The sequence below is a fragment of the Protomyctophum parallelum genome (assembly GCF_964188405.1).
Source record: "Protomyctophum parallelum genome assembly, chromosome: 1".
Taxonomy (NCBI): domain Eukaryota; kingdom Metazoa; phylum Chordata; class Actinopteri; order Myctophiformes; family Myctophidae; genus Protomyctophum; species Protomyctophum parallelum.
Window position 1 is genome coordinate 59,994,091 of NC_139697.1, and position 17,775 is coordinate 60,011,865.

At 46.3% G+C, this 17,775-nt stretch overlaps 1 protein-coding gene across 4 annotated transcripts in view; it reads right to left on the reverse strand.

Moving 5' to 3' along the window:
• The window catches only part of LOC310873728 (rho GTPase-activating protein 26-like), a 182,479-nt gene that overhangs the window by 36,429 nt on the left and 128,275 nt on the right, over positions 1-17,775 (reverse strand). For all 4 annotated transcript variants that reach the window (XM_083786278.1, XM_083786279.1, XM_083786280.1 and 1 more), the window contains 6 exons: positions 8,902-8,980; positions 7,334-7,370; positions 6,605-6,670; positions 6,058-6,132; positions 5,737-5,821; positions 3,022-3,080 (listed from right to left, as the gene is read on the reverse strand). In XM_083786278.1, coding sequence (XP_083642404.1) covers positions 3,022-3,080; positions 5,737-5,821; positions 6,058-6,132; positions 6,605-6,670; positions 7,334-7,370; positions 8,902-8,980 — 401 coding nt within the window. The remainder of the gene's footprint in view (positions 1-3,021; positions 3,081-5,736; positions 5,822-6,057; positions 6,133-6,604; positions 6,671-7,333; positions 7,371-8,901; positions 8,981-17,775) is intronic.

Consider the following 17,775-nt stretch of genomic DNA (forward strand, 5'->3'; position numbering starts at 1 on the left):
GAGAGAGATCACTTCACTCTAAAAGTAAAACATGTCGTTTTGAAAACCAAACAACGTTTTGGGTTAAACACACATTGTCAGCCAGGGGGTGGCTAGCAGATCGACCGGGGCAGCTAGAAGGTCCCGGGTTCAATTGGGGACGCTGGAGGCGTGTTCTCTCCTCCGCGTCATCAATGCCCATACTCTACCCTATAGGTGGGTTTGGCGAAAGTGCCTTTCTGTGTGGAGTTTGCATGTTCTCCCCATGTCCCCCAGGGTAGACTGTAATAAAATATGGACGAAGCGTTCTCCGGGTCTGATATGGACGTAAGATGAAGCCAGTCAGTCCTTGAATTGTAAATCGCCGTCTTTCTAGATCCGTTGGGCCCAGCTGGCCATTGGCTGGCCCAGACAACGAGGCGGGACTTCCCCCCTTATTCTTTGTTGGTTTTTATTTTGACTCGAACGGGGGGTGGCTCCCGATCATAGACTGTAACGGTAGCCACGCCCCTCAGAACATACGCGACTTTATGGTAATTTTTTTTTTAATAAATGGGACCATAATTTACCAAAAAGAATATTATGACATGAGAAATGAGACTTTAAACTAATGACTGGAAGCAGAAAGTATTCATGACCATGTTTATTAAGGTAATACAGTCTGAAGTTGGGCCCAAATACATGGACCTCTATGGAGATATGGGTTTTTTTGGGCCCAATGACAGCGCCACAACAGGCCATTATATGAACTTTCAGGAAGTCCCGATTTCCTTAGTGGCTTCACAAAATATCTGTCTGACTGCCCCCCTGGTAGGTACCCTAAAAGAAAACATGCAGTAATCCTGGTCTCTATACTGCCTCCCCCTGGCCAGCCGGGGCACCTGATGGAGGGGAAAGGAACTGGTTTGAATAATGTGTTCCTTCTACGTGCTACGTCCTACCGGGGAAACTCCCCCCTGTCAGGTGATGAGAACCAGCTTGGACTCCTCATGTATTGAAGGAAACATGAGCTCAGTTCGGGACTCTCCCCAGGTAGGCAGAGGGAGAGTAGCGCTCAGGATTACAGGCAGTAATTTACAGCTTAGGCAATTGGCGCCGGGTGAAAAATTAGTTTAAACATAATAATAATAATACTAAAACTAATTGTAAGAAACTGTTTGAGAAACAGTGTCCCAGAACACACATGCACACATGTGTGCGTGTGTGTGTTACTACAACCTGGGAAACCATCAGCAACTATAAGTAATTGCAATTTCTCTACAAATCTTGAAAGAAAAATCAATTTCCTTCAAACAAATGGTCCTCACCATGCCCATTTCTCTAATTCTATACTTATACAAGTATAGTAACACATGCGCGCGCACACACACACACACACACACACACACACACACACACACACACACACACACACACACACACACACACACCACAAGTCATTTCCTGATGCCAGAGACACGGGTCATTTCCTGGACTTCCTTCTCAGCACCGTCAGCCTGGCTTCATGAACACAGCTAACACCAGACCAGACTGGAGTTGGAGCACTGCTGTGTGTGCAGCGCACACAGTGACCACTGTGTGGCCACGGCTTGAGGCTAGGATAAAACCATGTTGTCATCTTCGCCATAACGGTCAGTGCCATTTTGTTCCAGAAAGCTTTATAGTATAAAGCTTTCTGGTATAAAAAGCTTTATACCAAGTTGAGAGCATTTTTCGTCATAGTTTTAAGTGGACAAAATGAACACTGGCTGCCTGGTGTTAGTATTTCTGTCCCTATCGTAAGAGCAGACCCGTCACAACATGAAACCCTGTCACAGCACAGCAGGGGGGGCCACCAATTAACTCAAAGCAGGTTGACATGCACGCGTGGGGTTTCCAACAAGGGCTACCTTTTCTCCTTACAGCAGCCATTCTCCACCTCGTTAGTTCAAAGGATATGCATTATTATTATAGGCCACGGGGTGGATCCCCATTTGATGTGGAACCAAATGGATTCGTTTCGGGGGGGGAAGGAAAGATAAAAAAGGAAAAAAACTAATGGAAAGAAATTGCTTGCTGCACCTGACAGTTATGACGAGAGTCATTCTCATGTTATTATAACTTTTGAAGTCTTCATGTTATTCATTCAAATGATGTGTGTTCTCTCCCTCCCTCAACCTCAAAGTCCTGAAGAAGATCCAGCAGGATGGAAACGTTGAATACTGTGCAATAAAACATTTGGAGCTGAGATATATATACCAGTGTTTCATCGTAATTATTTGTTGTACAACTTATGTCATCCTGTTCTTTCAGAGGAGGCTTTGCACAGCAATGTACTGTATTCAATGAATAAAGCAAGGTGTCCTGATAGGGTCTGCATTACTGTATTGTATGTAACCATGATTCATGCCATTACGTGGATGCTTTTGACACAAGCAAAGGTGCATTAAAAATGAGCTGATAGATGGATGGATGGATGGATGGATGGAAGACGTGTAACATGTGGTTCCATCTGTAAGTTAACTGATAGTCCAGGCTAATGCATAATTTATACAGTGTCGCACACCGCAAATACTGGATCTACAAGTTCACACAACGCGTGGCAGATGCCTATAGGGTACTACTGGCCCAACTGGACTGGAGGTGATATGGGTTTTATCATGTGATATATGTTGTATCACGTGATATGGGTTTTATCATGTGATATAGGTTATATCACGGGATATGGGTTTTATCATGTGATATAGGTTATATCACGTGATATGGGTTTTATCATGTGATATAGGTTGTATCACGTGATATGGGTTTTATCATGTGATATAGGTTATATCACGGGATATGGGTTTTATCATGTGATATAGGTTATATCACAGGATATGGGTTTTATCATGTGATATAGGTTATATCACGGGATATGGGTTTTATCATGTGATATAGGTTATATCACGTGATATGGGTTTTATCATGTGATATAGGTTATATCACGGGATATTGGTTTTATCATGTGATATAGGTTATATCACGGGATATGGGAGGCGATCAGCCACCAAATCAAACACTCACTGGCAGCTTTGATGAAGCTCCTCTGGTACTGGTAGGTCATGAGGGGCGCAGGCAGCATCCTGGGAGGAAGAGGAAGGAAGGAATGACAATATGACAATATGAAACATGCCAATATGACAATATGACAATATGAAACGTGACAATATGACAACAATATTGTCATTTGTCATATTGTACGTCAATGTTCACCAATACGTCAATGTTCACCAATACATCATGTTCACACCAATACGGTTGGCGAACATGCATTAAGGTTTTGCGAACATGCATTAAGGTTGGCGAACATGTGCAGCTCCCGTGCTTGCGGTTATGTTTAGGTTAGGGTTAGAGATGGGGTTAGTAAGGTTAGTAATGGGCGTACTAACGGGAGGTCTTACCAATACCTTTTTGTTATTTTTTTTACTACTCGTCTCATCCTGTTCTTTTCAGAAGAGTACTGTATTCAATGAATGAATCAAGGTGTCCTGATAGTTTTTTCTCTCTTTAAAAAAAATGATCATTCTTTGTACTGGGGACCACAGCGGAAATTACTTCACGGTGTTGTTGCCATTTTATCATCAAGTGTCTTTTAACCTTCCATTTCCATGTATGATGGTTGGAAAGCTATTAAAAATTTATCAAGTTCGTTGTTTTCGGGAAAGGAAGAGAAACGGGGCTTGGGGGGGGGGGGGTCAGAGAGAGAGAGGGAAAGGAGAAAGAAAAGCAGGAAAGGAAATGTGTTAAGGAGAGTGAAGAAACACTGTCCTCTCATTCACTCACCCGCTCGTCTCTCTCTCTCTGTTTTTATAACCCATTTGAGGGGCGTTAGAGCTCCTCCTATATTCAGCTATAGTGTAGATTTTCGTCTTACACAAACATTAAATTCCCATTGACAATGAATGGAGAATTTACGTCATATGTAAACGAGCAAATCAGCTAGTTTTGTCCTACACATGGCTGCAATTGGGATGGCCTACGGATGGCTGCAATTCTAAACTGGCCCCCATAAAATCGGAATCCCCCCCCCCCACCCCTTTTTCCCCTCACTGTATATGTTTCTTTTCCCTTTTTACCTCCTTTATGATGAATCCCTGTTCTGTTCTTTGACTATATAGAAGTGTCTATTTGTACGTCTCTAAATGTTTTGATGAATTGAACAAGGTGGACCCTCTTGTAAACAAGTGTAATGCTTTTTTGGGTCGTCCACTCACAGTTAACAGTCTTTGTATTGAGTTTGTGCTTGAAATGAACTGTAATTCTGCAAACTGTTAATAAATATTTCAATCAATAAATCAATCAAAGAAGAATTTACGTCACACACACACACACACACGAGCTTGCGTCAGATCGTGAGTTTTGTCGGCGAGCTCCAAAAAATGGTCCCCGACAGCATAATCGGCGCAAATATCGTGCAGTGTGTACGAGCCATAAGTGGTTAAAAGACCCGGGTTGAATCCCGCACATTATCCCCACATCTGTGTGTGTGTATGTGCGTGCGCGCGCCATGCAGACCCGTTGAAAAGAAAGAGAGAGTTGTGAACTTGTGACATCTTTGATGTCAACACAACACGATCATTGTGGTTCAGTGTACAGTATCATGCGTGCCTCATGGACACTCATTATGAGCATTCAATGGTGGAACTGTAAAGCAGTGTTTGGAACTCTTGGTTGCCCATGGCAACTGGTCATCTCTGAGCACACACACACAAATTCAGCTTCAACTAGATATTGATAACTGGAACTGGAATAGCGCTTTTTTCTGAGCACCCAAAGTCACGTATTATGAATATTCTCCGTTTACGACGTATGATAAGTCTATGGGAACGTCATTCATACCTCTCGCTCTCAGTTCACCTTTTTTATTTTTTGGTGTGTGTGTGCAACCACTCCAAGGAACAGCAATGTCTCTATGTGACTATGTCCCGATGTTTAGAGTACCAGTAGGGGCAAAAGTGGCGCTGTTGTGCCAGAAACAGAGAGAGGGAGATAGTGTTGCACTGTTGCCTGCTAATTACAGAGAGAGAGAGAGAGAGAGAGAGAGAGAGAGAGAGAAAGAGAGTCAGGGGGAAAGGGGAGTTGCACCACTCAGTTCACACATGTGTGATTGTTTTTTTAAAGATGGAGTGCAGTGATTTTTCCTGGAGGCTGCACCTTGACAGTCAAAAGGGCCATTGAAAAAAACAGTGATATAGTGACATCACATTATCAGCCCCTCCCCTAACCCCTCCCCCTTTATCATACAACTACAGCTGTGGGTGCGGCTTCAGTTCAGGTGGTTCACCACCCATCACCACCCACCAGGAAAACCAGGCATACTTAATGAACTGGCCACATAAAAACAACATTTTAACAAATACTGTAATTTGTTTTGAAAAACTTCTTCCTCCTTCTATAATAATAATACCTGATGAACATGTTTTAGTTTGAAAAAAAAAACATGGAACTCCATCTTTGTAAGTAAGAACGTAAGGTAAGTATTTACTTACTCAAGCATACAATGGGGTTAAAGTGGTTAAGCTGATTTTGATGTGAACCCGACAGGGAGCCCACTTTGACAAGCAGGGTATCATTTATCTGGGGACCCGTCCGGGAGCCCACTTTGACACGCAGGGTATCATTTATCTGGGGACCCGTCCGGGAGCCCACTTTGACACGCAGGGTATCATTTATCTGGGGACCCGTCCGGGAGCCCACTTTGACACGCAGGGTATCAGGGTATCCAGTAGTGATGTATACCTGAGGTAGTACTTGATAGCACTGGTGATGGTCTTGATCTCCCATTCTGTACTGTCCAGCTCTACGTCCGCACACGTCTTAGGATCTGAATGGACACACGCAGCATGGCATTAGACAGACAGACAGACAGACAGACAGACAGACAGACAGACAGACAGACAGACAGACAGACAGACAGACAGACAGACAGACAGACAGACAGACAGACAGACAGACAGACAGACAGACAGACAGACAGACAGACAGACAGACAGACAGACAGACAGACAGACAGACAGACAGACAGACGAAGGTTCAAGAATGATCTATGTGTGCTCGTACCCATTGCAAGGCCCAGCAGTTTCTGTACTCTGGAGTTGACCCCAACGATTCTGTACAAGCCCTGCTCGTCTATACCTGAAGAGAGGAGATGACACAGACAGTGTTGCAAAACGACATTGATTTATTATTTGTGTTCTTTATTAATGGGTTTCTAGTTCAGATCTGTGTTAAAGTCCTGGCAAACTGCACACGTTTTTCGAGAAACAAAAACAGAAGCACTATTTGGTTAATTAGCCAAACTCAATAGAAAACCCAGTGCTTTCCACCATTGTCAACAGGCAGGGGGAAAGGATTCCCTTTGCACAGCGCTAATGGACGTGGGGAAATGGAGGGTTCATCACAGGCGAGTCAAATTATTGTATAACACTAGGGGAGGAGGGAGTGTAGGGGGGGGCAGATTACATACACACACACACAGGGTTATGTAGGCTTAAATGACAGTATGCAGTTTATAGTGTACGAATTCAGCGGTGGAGAGAGAGAGCAGCTGGAACACGACACTTCAAATAGCCGGCAGGGAGAGAGGTAAACAACAACCACGGTGTACCTCGAGTCTCCACCGCGTAGATGAACTTCTTCATCACGTTGAACCCAACGACATCCAGCTGGGCCACTGGGCGGACGGTCGGGGGGAGAGCGAGAGAGAGAGATATGAAAAATCAACAAGCCACTAGATGAAGTTGTCATTGGACTGTAGCCTATACCTCGTGACGTTCACTTGAGAGTCAAGAGCACGTTACACTCAAAAACTGAACATTGTGTTGAATGTGTCGCTTATGTATTTTTTTTTTATTACACTGGTGGTTGAAAATCACTATATTGTAATTCATTCACTTGGAAATGCAGGAGTTGAGGCATTCACATTAGTCTGACTCGGTTTTCACAGACAATTTACTATACTGTAAATGTGGTCTTTTTCTTTTTAGCATTACATTTACCTTAAATTGTCACTTCACTGTCACCTGTCCCCCTCCCCCAAAAAAAGATCTTGACGCCAAAAAAAGATCCCTGACACAGAGTCACCACAGTGACTTAGTCACCACAGTAACTTAGTCACCACTAAGTCAGTGACTTAGTCACCACTAAGTCACCACAGTGACTTAGTCACCACTAAGTCACCACAGTGACTTAGTGTACAGGATAGTGTGTGTACACCTCCACTTACGATGTGTTGTCCTGCGGTTTGAGTTGTGAGTGAAAGGCTAGTATATACAGACAATACAGTGATAGCTTAGCATAGATACTGTGATCAACGAGCTGATGGACGGGGACTTACTGCCTTCGGTCTGGTTGTCTCGGTTCAAGTTGTACACCTGCGAACAGAATGGAAACGTTATTATCGGTACTGGGCCACTTCTGTGAACAGTCAGAATGAAAATGTTATCTGTACTGGGCCACTTCAGGCATCTAACCGTAGATTATCACACCACATCACAAAGCTTGTACAACGAATCAGCTGGTTTTCCATGAAGAGATTTGGTGTAGAGGGCAAAATGCAGGGGGACTAGGTAAAGGGTTTAAAGGGATATTTCATATTTCACTTTGAAACATATTCAAGGTCATTTCAACATCTACCCAGGCTTTTGTGAGCACCCCACCTCATTTTTCATTTTATCAGACACTTCCTTTACAAACCGTATTTTAACTTCAAACTCCATTTTAACATTTTAACAGATTAATCAAAAACACCTGTCCTTGGTCCTGGTGACTGATATTTTCCTTATAATGTGTATTTTTTCCACACATTCATTAAGTGGTACTTCATTCACACAGCTTTGTGGAATACGCGACTATGATCGGCCAATACAGGGATTTTGCACCTAAATATTCCCCAGCAGATCACAAACACTGAATAAAGCCTCTGTTTGTTTATCTTGCCATGGAAATGGAAGTGCTAAATATTCTGTATACATTTATCTAAGAATAGTCTAAGAACAACTGATCTACAAGCTCAAACTTAGCATAATCTGCAAGTTTTCATTTAATCGTGAAAATGTGTGCAAATCTTTAAAAAAATATATAATTTATTTTTAAGCAAACTGATGAATGGGACCCTGGGACTTTTTTTTATTAACATAACATAACATGAAAACTGTTAGGATTTAGAAGAAATGCTTTGAATCGTCCTTTTGTCTTAATGATGGGTTAAAACAGAAAAGTGACTAGATTGGAGCCCTGAGGGACTCTGGGTTTAATACATGAGTTGATGATGGTGACAGGCCTAGAGTCTGCTCTTCCTCCCTCCTCCTCCATGGTGTGAGCAGCAGTGCAGAGCACACTATGTCCTGTCTGTCCTGCTTTTCTCAGAAACACGCACGCACGCACGCACGCACGCACGCACGCACGCACGCACGCACGCACGCACGCACGCACGCACGCACGCACGCACGCACGCACGCACGCACATGCTTGTATTACCAAGCGTGTGAGGACATCAACATTTGAACCACTGGAACCCCAGCATGCCTATTCTGGGGAGAACATTAGGCAAATATAGCCGATCTACAAGCTCAAAACGAGTCGCAGCGCATTGCGTTTTTTTTTTTTCTCTCAATCCGATTTGAAAATGACATGATCGGCCCCGATGTGATCGGACTCAAGTCTGTTTTACTAAGACTAGAGGGTTTAAAATTATTCAAAATACAAGATGTATTTTTTAGATGCCTAAAGTTGCACATGGACGAGATAATTGGCCTTACAATGTATATTTCTCAAATTCTACTATACTCGTGGGGACATTAGGCCCTCCCGCACATCCACATGCACATCCACATGCACATCCACATGCACACGCACACGCACATCCACATGCACACGCACACATGCGTAACCGTGGTAACATACTGGTTCTCTCCCGTCCATGGCTTCCATCCACAGCCTGCGGTCCTCTTCTGATAGAGCCTGCATGGTGATCACCCCTTGACTGCGCACACACACACACACACACACACACACACACACACACACACACACACACACACACACACACACACACACACACACACACACACACACACAATGTTAGGTGGTCAATGTCAGACTCACCAAAAGGTCATCAACGAAACATTGCCCTCATTTCTAGAGAATAGCACACACATAAAGCACACACCCTAGTCCCTACACTGTTACCCTATTCAATTGCAATGCACTGCTACGCACGTATACACACATGTACCTACGTATGTGACGTAGGTCACAAATGCGCGCACGCACGCACACACGCACACATGCACACACACACACCCTTTGGCAGGTGCATTGTGTGTTCCTCTCATGTCTACAACACATGATGTGGGTGTTCAATAGTGTAACAGACTTCTTATTTTATCTGACAAAAGATGTATTGCCTGCACATGGCAAACAGACATACATTATTGTCGCTGTCTCCTTATTATACATACACACACACGCACATTTCAAACCAATGAAAAGTTTATTCTATAATGTAGGACCTATCTATATTGTTTCAGTTCATTCTGATAAGTTATGTTTATAATAATTCATATTGTATGCATACTGCTAATTGTCAAGCATTGTCAGTATGTTTTATAACGTTATGAATGTGTAGACATCATGATGATGTATGCAAGCATAATGCCTTTGTCAGATTGTAATTACTTTATTTCGCACGCACGCACGCAGACAGACAGACAGAAGAGTTGTACTGTACTGTGCTCAGTCAAGCCTAAGTAAAAACCCTGAATACAATGAGAGAAGTGGTCTGTCCTATGTGTTCTGATCGACAGAGCAGCCAGTCAGTCCATTATACAGCAGATTTTACAGTGAGGAAGCCTAAATATATATACTGTCATGCTTTGGCATAGATTACGTGGTCGTTAGCTGGTAGCAAATTAAACCTTAAGGAAGGAGGAGTAGGAGAAGAGTAGGAGAGGAGTAGGAGAGGAGTAGGAGAAGAGTAGGAGAAGAGTAGGAGAGGAGTAGGAGAAGAGTAGGAGAAGAGTAGGAGAAGAGTAGGAGAGGAGTAGGAGAGGAGTAGGAGAGGAGTAGGAGAAGAGTAGGAGAGGAGTAGGAGAGGAGTAGGAGAGGAGTAGGAGAAGAGTAGGAGAGGAGTAGGAGAGGAGTAGGAGAAGAGTAGGAGAGGAGTAGGAGAGGAGTAGGAGAGGAGTAGGAGAAGAGTAGGAGAAGAGTAGGAGAGGAGTAGGAGAGGAGTAGGAGAGGAGTAGGAGAAGAGTAGGAGAGGAGTAGGAGAGGAGTAGGAGAGGAGTAGGAGAGGAGTAGGAGAAGAGTAGGAGAGGAGTAGGAGAAGAGTAGGAGAGGAGTAGGAGAGGAGTAGGAGAGGAGTAGGAGAGGAGTAGGAGAGGAGTAGGAGAAGAGTAGGAGAGGAGTAGGAGAGGAGTAGGAGAGGAGTAGGAGAAGAGTAGGAGAGGAGTAGGAGAAGAGTAGGAGAGGAGTAGGAGAGGAGTAGGAGAGGAGTAGGAGAAGAGTAGGAGAAGAGTAGGAGAGGAGTAGGAGAAGACTAGGAGAGGAGTAGGAGAAGAGTAGGAGAGGAGTAGGAGAAGAGTAGGAGAAGACTAGGAGAAGAGTAGGAGAGGAGTAGGAGAAGAGTAGGAGAAGACTAGGAGAAGAGTAGGAGAGGAGTAGGAGAAGAGTAGGAGAGGAGTAGGAGAAGAGTAGGAGAGGAGTAGGAGAAGAGTAGGAGAAGACTAGGAGAGGAGTAGGAGAAGAGTAGGAGAGGAGTAGGAGAAGAGTAGGAGAGGAGTAGGAGAAGAGTAGGAGAGGAGTAGGAGAGGAGTAGGAGAAGAGTAGGAGAAGAGTAGGAGAGGAGTAGGAGAAGAGTAGGAGAGGAGTAGGAGAGGAGTAGGAGAAGAGTAGGAGAGGAGTAGGAGAAGAGTAGGAGAAGACTAGGAGAGGAGTAGGAGAGGAGTAGGAGAAGAGTAGGAGAAGAGTAGGAGAGGAGTAGGAGAGGAGTAGGAGAAGAGTAGGAGAGGAGTAGGAGAGGAGTAGGAGAAGAGTAGGAGAAGAGTAGGAGAGGAGTAGGAGAAGAGTAGGAGAGGAGTAGGAGAAGAGTAGGAGAAGAGTAGGAGAAGACTAGGAGAGGAGTAGGAGAAGAGTAGGAGAGGAGTAGGAGAGGAGTAGGAGAGGAGTAGGAGAAGAGTAGGAGAGGAGTAGGAGAAGAGTAGGAGAAGAGTAGGAGAAGAGTAGGAGAGGAGTAGGAGAGGAGTAGGAGAGGAGTAGGAGAAGAGTAGGAGAGGAGTAGGAGAGGAGTAGGAGAGGAGTAGGAGAAGAGTAGGAGAGGAGTAGGAGAGGAGTAGGAGAAGAGTAGGAGAGGAGTAGGAGAGGAGTAGGAGAGGAGTAGGAGAAGAGTAGGAGAAGAGTAGGAGAGGAGTAGGAGAGGAGTAGGAGAGGAGTAGGAGAAGAGTAGGAGAGGAGTAGGAGAGGAGTAGGAGAGGAGTAGGAGAGGAGTAGGAGAAGAGTAGGAGAGGAGTAGGAGAAGAGTAGGAGAGGAGTAGGAGAGGAGTAGGAGAGGAGTAGGAGAGGAGTAGGAGAGGAGTAGGAGAAGAGTAGGAGAGGAGTAGGAGAGGAGTAGGAGAGGAGTAGGAGAAGAGTAGGAGAGGAGTAGGAGAAGAGTAGGAGAGGAGTAGGAGAGGAGTAGGAGAGGAGTAGGAGAAGAGTAGGAGAAGAGTAGGAGAGGAGTAGGAGAAGACTAGGAGAGGAGTAGGAGAAGAGTAGGAGAGGAGTAGGAGAAGAGTAGGAGAAGACTAGGAGAAGAGTAGGAGAGGAGTAGGAGAAGAGTAGGAGAAGACTAGGAGAAGAGTAGGAGAGGAGTAGGAGAAGAGTAGGAGAGGAGTAGGAGAAGAGTAGGAGAGGAGTAGGAGAAGAGTAGGAGAAGACTAGGAGAGGAGTAGGAGAAGAGTAGGAGAGGAGTAGGAGAAGAGTAGGAGAGGAGTAGGAGAAGAGTAGGAGAGGAGTAGGAGAGGAGTAGGAGAAGAGTAGGAGAAGAGTAGGAGAGGAGTAGGAGAAGAGTAGGAGAGGAGTAGGAGAGGAGTAGGAGAAGAGTAGGAGAGGAGTAGGAGAAGAGTAGGAGAAGACTAGGAGAGGAGTAGGAGAGGAGTAGGAGAAGAGTAGGAGAAGAGTAGGAGAGGAGTAGGAGAGGAGTAGGAGAAGAGTAGGAGAGGAGTAGGAGAGGAGTAGGAGAAGAGTAGGAGAAGAGTAGGAGAGGAGTAGGAGAAGAGTAGGAGAGGAGTAGGAGAAGAGTAGGAGAAGAGTAGGAGAAGACTAGGAGAGGAGTAGGAGAAGAGTAGGAGAGGAGTAGGAGAGGAGTAGGAGAGGAGTAGGAGAAGAGTAGGAGAGGAGTAGGAGAAGAGTAGGAGAGGAGTAGGAGAGGAGTAGGAGAGGAGTAGGAGAAGAGTAGGAGAAGAGTAGGAGAAGAGTAGGAGAGGAGTAGGAGAAGACTAGGAGAGGAGTAGGAGAAGAGTAGGAGAGGAGTAGGAGAAGAGTAGGAGAAGACTAGGAGAAGAGTAGGAGAGGAGTAGGAGAAGAGTAGGAGAAGACTAGGAGAAGAGTAGGAGAGGAGTAGGAGAAGAGTAGGAGAGGAGTAGGAGAAGAGTAGGAGAGGAGTAGGAGAAGAGTAGGAGAAGACTAGGAGAGGAGTAGGAGAAGAGTAGGAGAGGAGTAGGAGAAGAGTAGGAGAGGAGTAGGAGAAGAGTAGGAGAGGAGTAGGAGAGGAGTAGGAGAAGAGTAGGAGAAGAGTAGGAGAGGAGTAGGAGAAGAGTAGGAGAGGAGTAGGAGAGGAGTAGGAGAAGAGTAGGAGAGGAGTAGGAGAAGAGTAGGAGAAGACTAGGAGAGGAGTAGGAGAGGAGTAGGAGAAGAGTAGGAGAAGAGTAGGAGAGGAGTAGGAGAGGAGTAGGAGAAGAGTAGGAGAGGAGTAGGAGAGGAGTAGGAGAAGAGTAGGAGAAGAGTAGGAGAGGAGTAGGAGAAGAGTAGGAGAGGAGTAGGAGAAGAGTAGGAGAAGAGTAGGAGAAGACTAGGAGAGGAGTAGGAGAAGAGTAGGAGAGGAGTAGGAGAGGAGTAGGAGAAGAGTAGGAGAAGAGTAGGAGAGGAGTAGGAGAAGAGTAGGAGAGGAGTAGGAGAGGAGTAGGAGAAGAGTAGGAGAAGAGTAGGAGAGGAGTAGGAGAAGAGTAGGAGAGGAGTAGGAGAAGATTGGAGAAGAGTAGGAGAGGAGTAGGAGAAGAGTAGGAGAGGAGTAGGAGAGGAGTAGGAGAGGAGTAGGAGAAGAGTAGGAGAAGAGTAGGAGAGGAGTAGGAGAGGAGTAGGAGAAGAGTAGGAGAAGAGTAGGAGAAGAGTAGGAGAAGAGTAGGAGAGGAGTAGGAGAGGAGTAGGAGAAGAGTAGGAGAAGAGTAGGAGAAGAGTAGGAGAGGAGTAGGAGAAGACTAGGAGAGGAGTAGGAGAGGAGTAGGAGAAGAGTAGGAGAAGAGTAGGAGAGGAGTAGGAGAGGAGTAGGAGAAGAATAGGAGAAGAGTAGGAGAGGAGTAGGAGAGTAGTAGGAGAAGAGTAGGAGAAGAGTAGGAGAAGAGTAGGAGAGGAGTAGGAGAGGAGTAGGAGAGGAGTAGGAGAGGAGTAGGAGAAGAGTAGGAGAAGAGTAGGAGAGGAGTAGGAGAGGAGTAGGAGAAGAGTAGGAGAAGAGTAGGAGAAGAGTAGGAGAGGAGTAGGAGAGGAGTAGGAGAAGAGTAGGAGAAGAGTAGGAGAAGAGTAGGAGAGGAGTAGGAGAGGAGTAGGAGAAGAGTAGGAGAAGAGTAGGAGAGGAGTAGGAGAAGAGTAGGAGAAGAGTAGGAGAAGAGTAGGAGAAGAGTAGGAGAGGAGTAGGAGAGGAGTAGGAGAAGAGTAGGAGAAGAGTAGGAGAGGAGTAGGAGAGGAGTAGGAGAAGAGTAGGAGAAGAGTAGGAGAGGAGTAGAAGAGGAGTAGGAGAAGAGTAGGAGAAGAGTAGGAGAAGAGTAGGAGAAGAGTAGGAGAAGAGTAGGAGAAGAGTAGGAGAGGAGTAGGAGAAGAGTAGGAGAGGAGTAGGAGAGGAGTAGGAGAAGAGTAGGAGAGGAGTAGGAGAAGAGTAGGAGAGGAGTAGGAGAGGAGTAGGAGAAGAGTAGGAGAAGAGTAGGAGAGGAGTAGGAGAGGAGTAGGAGAAGAGTAGGAGAAGAGTAGGAGAGGAGTAGAAGAGGAGTAGGAGAAGAGTAGGAGAGGAGTAGGAGAAGAGTAGGAGAAGAAATAGGAGAGGAGTAGGAGAAGAGTAGGAGAGGAGTATGAGAGGAGTAGGAGAGGAGTAGGAGAGGAGTAGGAGAGGAGTAGGAGAGGAGTAGGAGAAGAGTAGGAGAAGAGTAGGAGAAGAGTAGGAGAAGAGTAGGAGAGGAGTAGGAGAGGAGTAGGAGAAGAGTAGGAGAGGAGTAGGAGAAGAGTAGGAGAAGAGTAGGAGAAGAGTAGGAGAAGAGTAGGAGAAGAGTAGGAGAAGAGTAGGAGAAGAGTAGGAGAGGAGTAGGAGAAGAGTAGGAGAGGAGTAGGAGAGGAGTAGGAGAAGAGTAGGAGAGGAGTAGGAGAAGAGTAGGAGAGGAGTAGGAGAGGAGTAGGAGAAGAGTAGGAGAAGAGTAGGAGAGGAGTAGGAGAGGAGTAGGAGAAGAGTAGGAGAAGAGTAGGAGAGGAGTAGAAGAGGAGTAGGAGAAGAGTAGGAGAGGAGTAGGAGAAGAGTAGGAGAAGAAATAGGAGAGGAGTAGGAGAAGAGTAGGAGAGGAGTATGAGAGGAGTAGGAGAGGAGTAGGAGAGGAGTAGGAGAGGAGTAGGAGAGGAGTAGGAGAAGAGTAGGAGAAGAGTAGGAGAAGAGTAGGAGAAGAGTAGGAGAGGAGTAGGAGAGGAGTAGGAGAAGAGTAGGAGAGGAGTAGGAGAAGAGTAGGAGAAGAGTAGGAGAAGAGTAGGAGAGGAGTAGGAGAAGAGTAGGAGAGGAGTAGGAGAGGAGTAGGAGAAGAGTAGGAGAAGAGTAGGAGAGGAGTAGGAGAAGAGTAGGAGAGGAGTAGGAGAGGAGTAGGAGAGGAGTAGGAGAAGAGTAGGAGAGGAGTAGGAGAGGAGTAGGAGAGGAGTAGGAGAAGAGTAGGAGAAGAGTAGGAGAGGAGTAGGAGAAGAGTAGGAGAGGAGTAGGAGAGGAGTAGGAGAAGAGTAGGAGAAGAGTAGGAGAAGAGTAGGAGAAGAGTAGGAGAAGAGTAGGAGAGGAGTAGGAGAGGAGTAGGAGAAGAGTAGGAGAAGAGTAGGAGAGGAGTAGGAGAGGAGTAGGAGAGGAGTAGGAGAAGAGTAGGAGAGGAGTAGGAGAAGAGTAGGAGAAGAGTAGGAGAAGAGTAGGAGAAGAGTAGGAGAGGAGTAGGAGAGGAGTAGGAGAGGAGTAGGAGAAGAGTAGGAGAAGAGTAGGAGAAGAGTAGGAGAGGAGTAGGAGAGGAGTAGGAGAAGAGTAGGAGAAGAGTAGGAGAGGAGTAGGAGGTGGAGTGAGTAGGAGAAGAGTAGGAGTGGTGGAGGAGAGGAGGAGGTGAAGAGTAGGAGAAGTGGAGGTGAGTGGTGGAGAGGTGTTGGGTGAGTGGTGAGTGGTGGAGAGAGGTGGTGTGGAGGTGGGTGGAGTTGAGGTGAGATGGAGAGGTGGTGGAGTGGAGTGGAGTGGAGTTGAGGTGGTGATGAGTAGGAGTAGAGTTGGAGTTGAGTTGGAGAAGTGGTGGAAAGAGTAGGAGAAGAGTAGGAGAAGAGTAGGAGAGGAGTAGGAGAAGAGTAGGAGAGGAGTAGGAGAGGAGTAGGAGAAGAGTAGGAGAGGAGTAGGAGAAGAGTAGGAGAGGAGTAGGAGAGGAGTAGGAGAAGAGTAGGAGAAGAGTAGGAGAGGAGTAGGAGAGGAGTAGGAGAAGAGTAGGAGAAGAGTAGGAGAGGAGTAGAAGAGGAGTAGGAGAAGAGTAGGAGAGGAGTAGGAGAAGAGTAGGAGAAGAAATAGGAGAGGAGTAGGAGAAGAGTAGGAGAGGAGTATGAGAGGAGTAGGAGAGGAGTAGGAGAGGAGTAGGAGAGGAGTAGGAGAGGAGTAGGAGAAGAGTAGGAGAAGAGTAGGAGAAGAGTAGGAGAAGAGTAGGAGAGGAGTAGGAGAGGAGTAGGAGAAGAGTAGGAGAGGAGTAGGAGAAGAGTAGGAGAAGAGTAGGAGAAGAGTAGGAGAAGAGTAGGAGAAGAGTAGGAGAAGAGTAGGAGAAGAGTAGGAGAGGAGTAGGAGAAGAGTAGGAGAGGAGTAGGAGAGGAGTAGGAGAAGAGTAGGAGAGGAGTAGGAGAAGAGTAGGAGAGGAGTAGGAGAGGAGTAGGAGAAGAGTAGGAGAAGAGTAGGAGAGGAGTAGGAGAGGAGTAGGAGAAGAGTAGGAGAAGAGTAGGAGAGGAGTAGAAGAGGAGTAGGAGAAGAGTAGGAGAGGAGTAGGAGAAGAGTAGGAGAAGAAATAGGAGAGGAGTAGGAGAAGAGTAGGAGAGGAGTATGAGAGGAGTAGGAGAGGAGTAGGAGAGGAGTAGGAGAGGAGTAGGAGAGGAGTAGGAGAAGAGTAGGAGAAGAGTAGGAGAAGAGTAGGAGAAGAGTAGGAGAGGAGTAGGAGAGGAGTAGGAGAAGAGTAGGAGAGGAGTAGGAGAAGAGTAGGAGAAGAGTAGGAGAAGAGTAGGAGAGGGGTAGGAGAAGAGTAGGAGAGGAGTAGGAGAGGAGTAGGAGAAGAGTAGGAGAAGAGTAGGAGAGGAGTAGGAGAAGAGTAGGAGAGGAGTAGGAGAGGAGTAGGAGAGGAGTAGGAGAAGAGTAGGAGAGGAGTAGGAGAGGAGTAGGAGAGGAGTAGGAGAAGAGTAGGAGAAGAGTAGGAGAGGAGTAGGAGAAGAGTAGGAGAGGAGTAGGAGAGGAGTAGGAGAAGAGTAGGAGAAGAGTAGGAGAAGAGTAGGAGAAGAGTAGGAGAAGACTAGGAGAGGAGTAGGAGAGGAGTAGGAGAAGAGTAGGAGAAGAGTAGGAGAGGAGTAGGAGAGGAGTAGGAGAGGAGTAGGAGAAGAGTAGGAGAAAAGTAGGAGAAGAGTAGGAGAGGAGTAGGAGAGGAGTAGGAGAGGAGTAGGAGAAGAGTAGGAGAGGAGTAGGAGAGGAGTAGGAGAGGAGTAGGAGAGGAGTAGAAGAGGAGTAGGAGAGGAGTAGGAGAGGAGTAGGAGAGGAGTAGGAGAAGAGTAGGAGAGGAGTAGGAGAGGAGTAGGAGAAGAGTAGGAGAAGAGTAGGAGAAGAGTAGGAGAAGAGTAGGAGAAGACTAGGAGAGGAGTAGGAGAGGAGTAGGAGAAGAGTAGGAGAAGAGTAGGAGAGGAGTAGGAGAGGAGTAGGAGAGGAGTAGGAGAAGAGTAGGAGAAAAGTAGGAGAAGAGTAGGAGAGGAGTAGGAGAGGAGTAGGAGAGGAGTAGGAGAAGAGTAGGAGAGGAGTAGGAGAGGAGTAGGAGAGTAGGAGAGGAGTAGAAGAGGAGTAGGAGAGGAGTAGGAGAGGAGTAGGAGAGGAGTAGGAGAAGAGTAGGAGAGGAGTAGGAGAGGAGTAGGAGAGGAGTAGGAGAGGAGTAGGAGAAGAGTAGGAGAAGAGAGCCAGAGGCACACTGAGGGAAGTAGGTGCAACAGAACAGAGCAGGTGGATAAATTAGTGTCAGAACCCGCACACGCACGCACGCACGCACGCACGCACGCACACACACACACACACACACACACACACACACA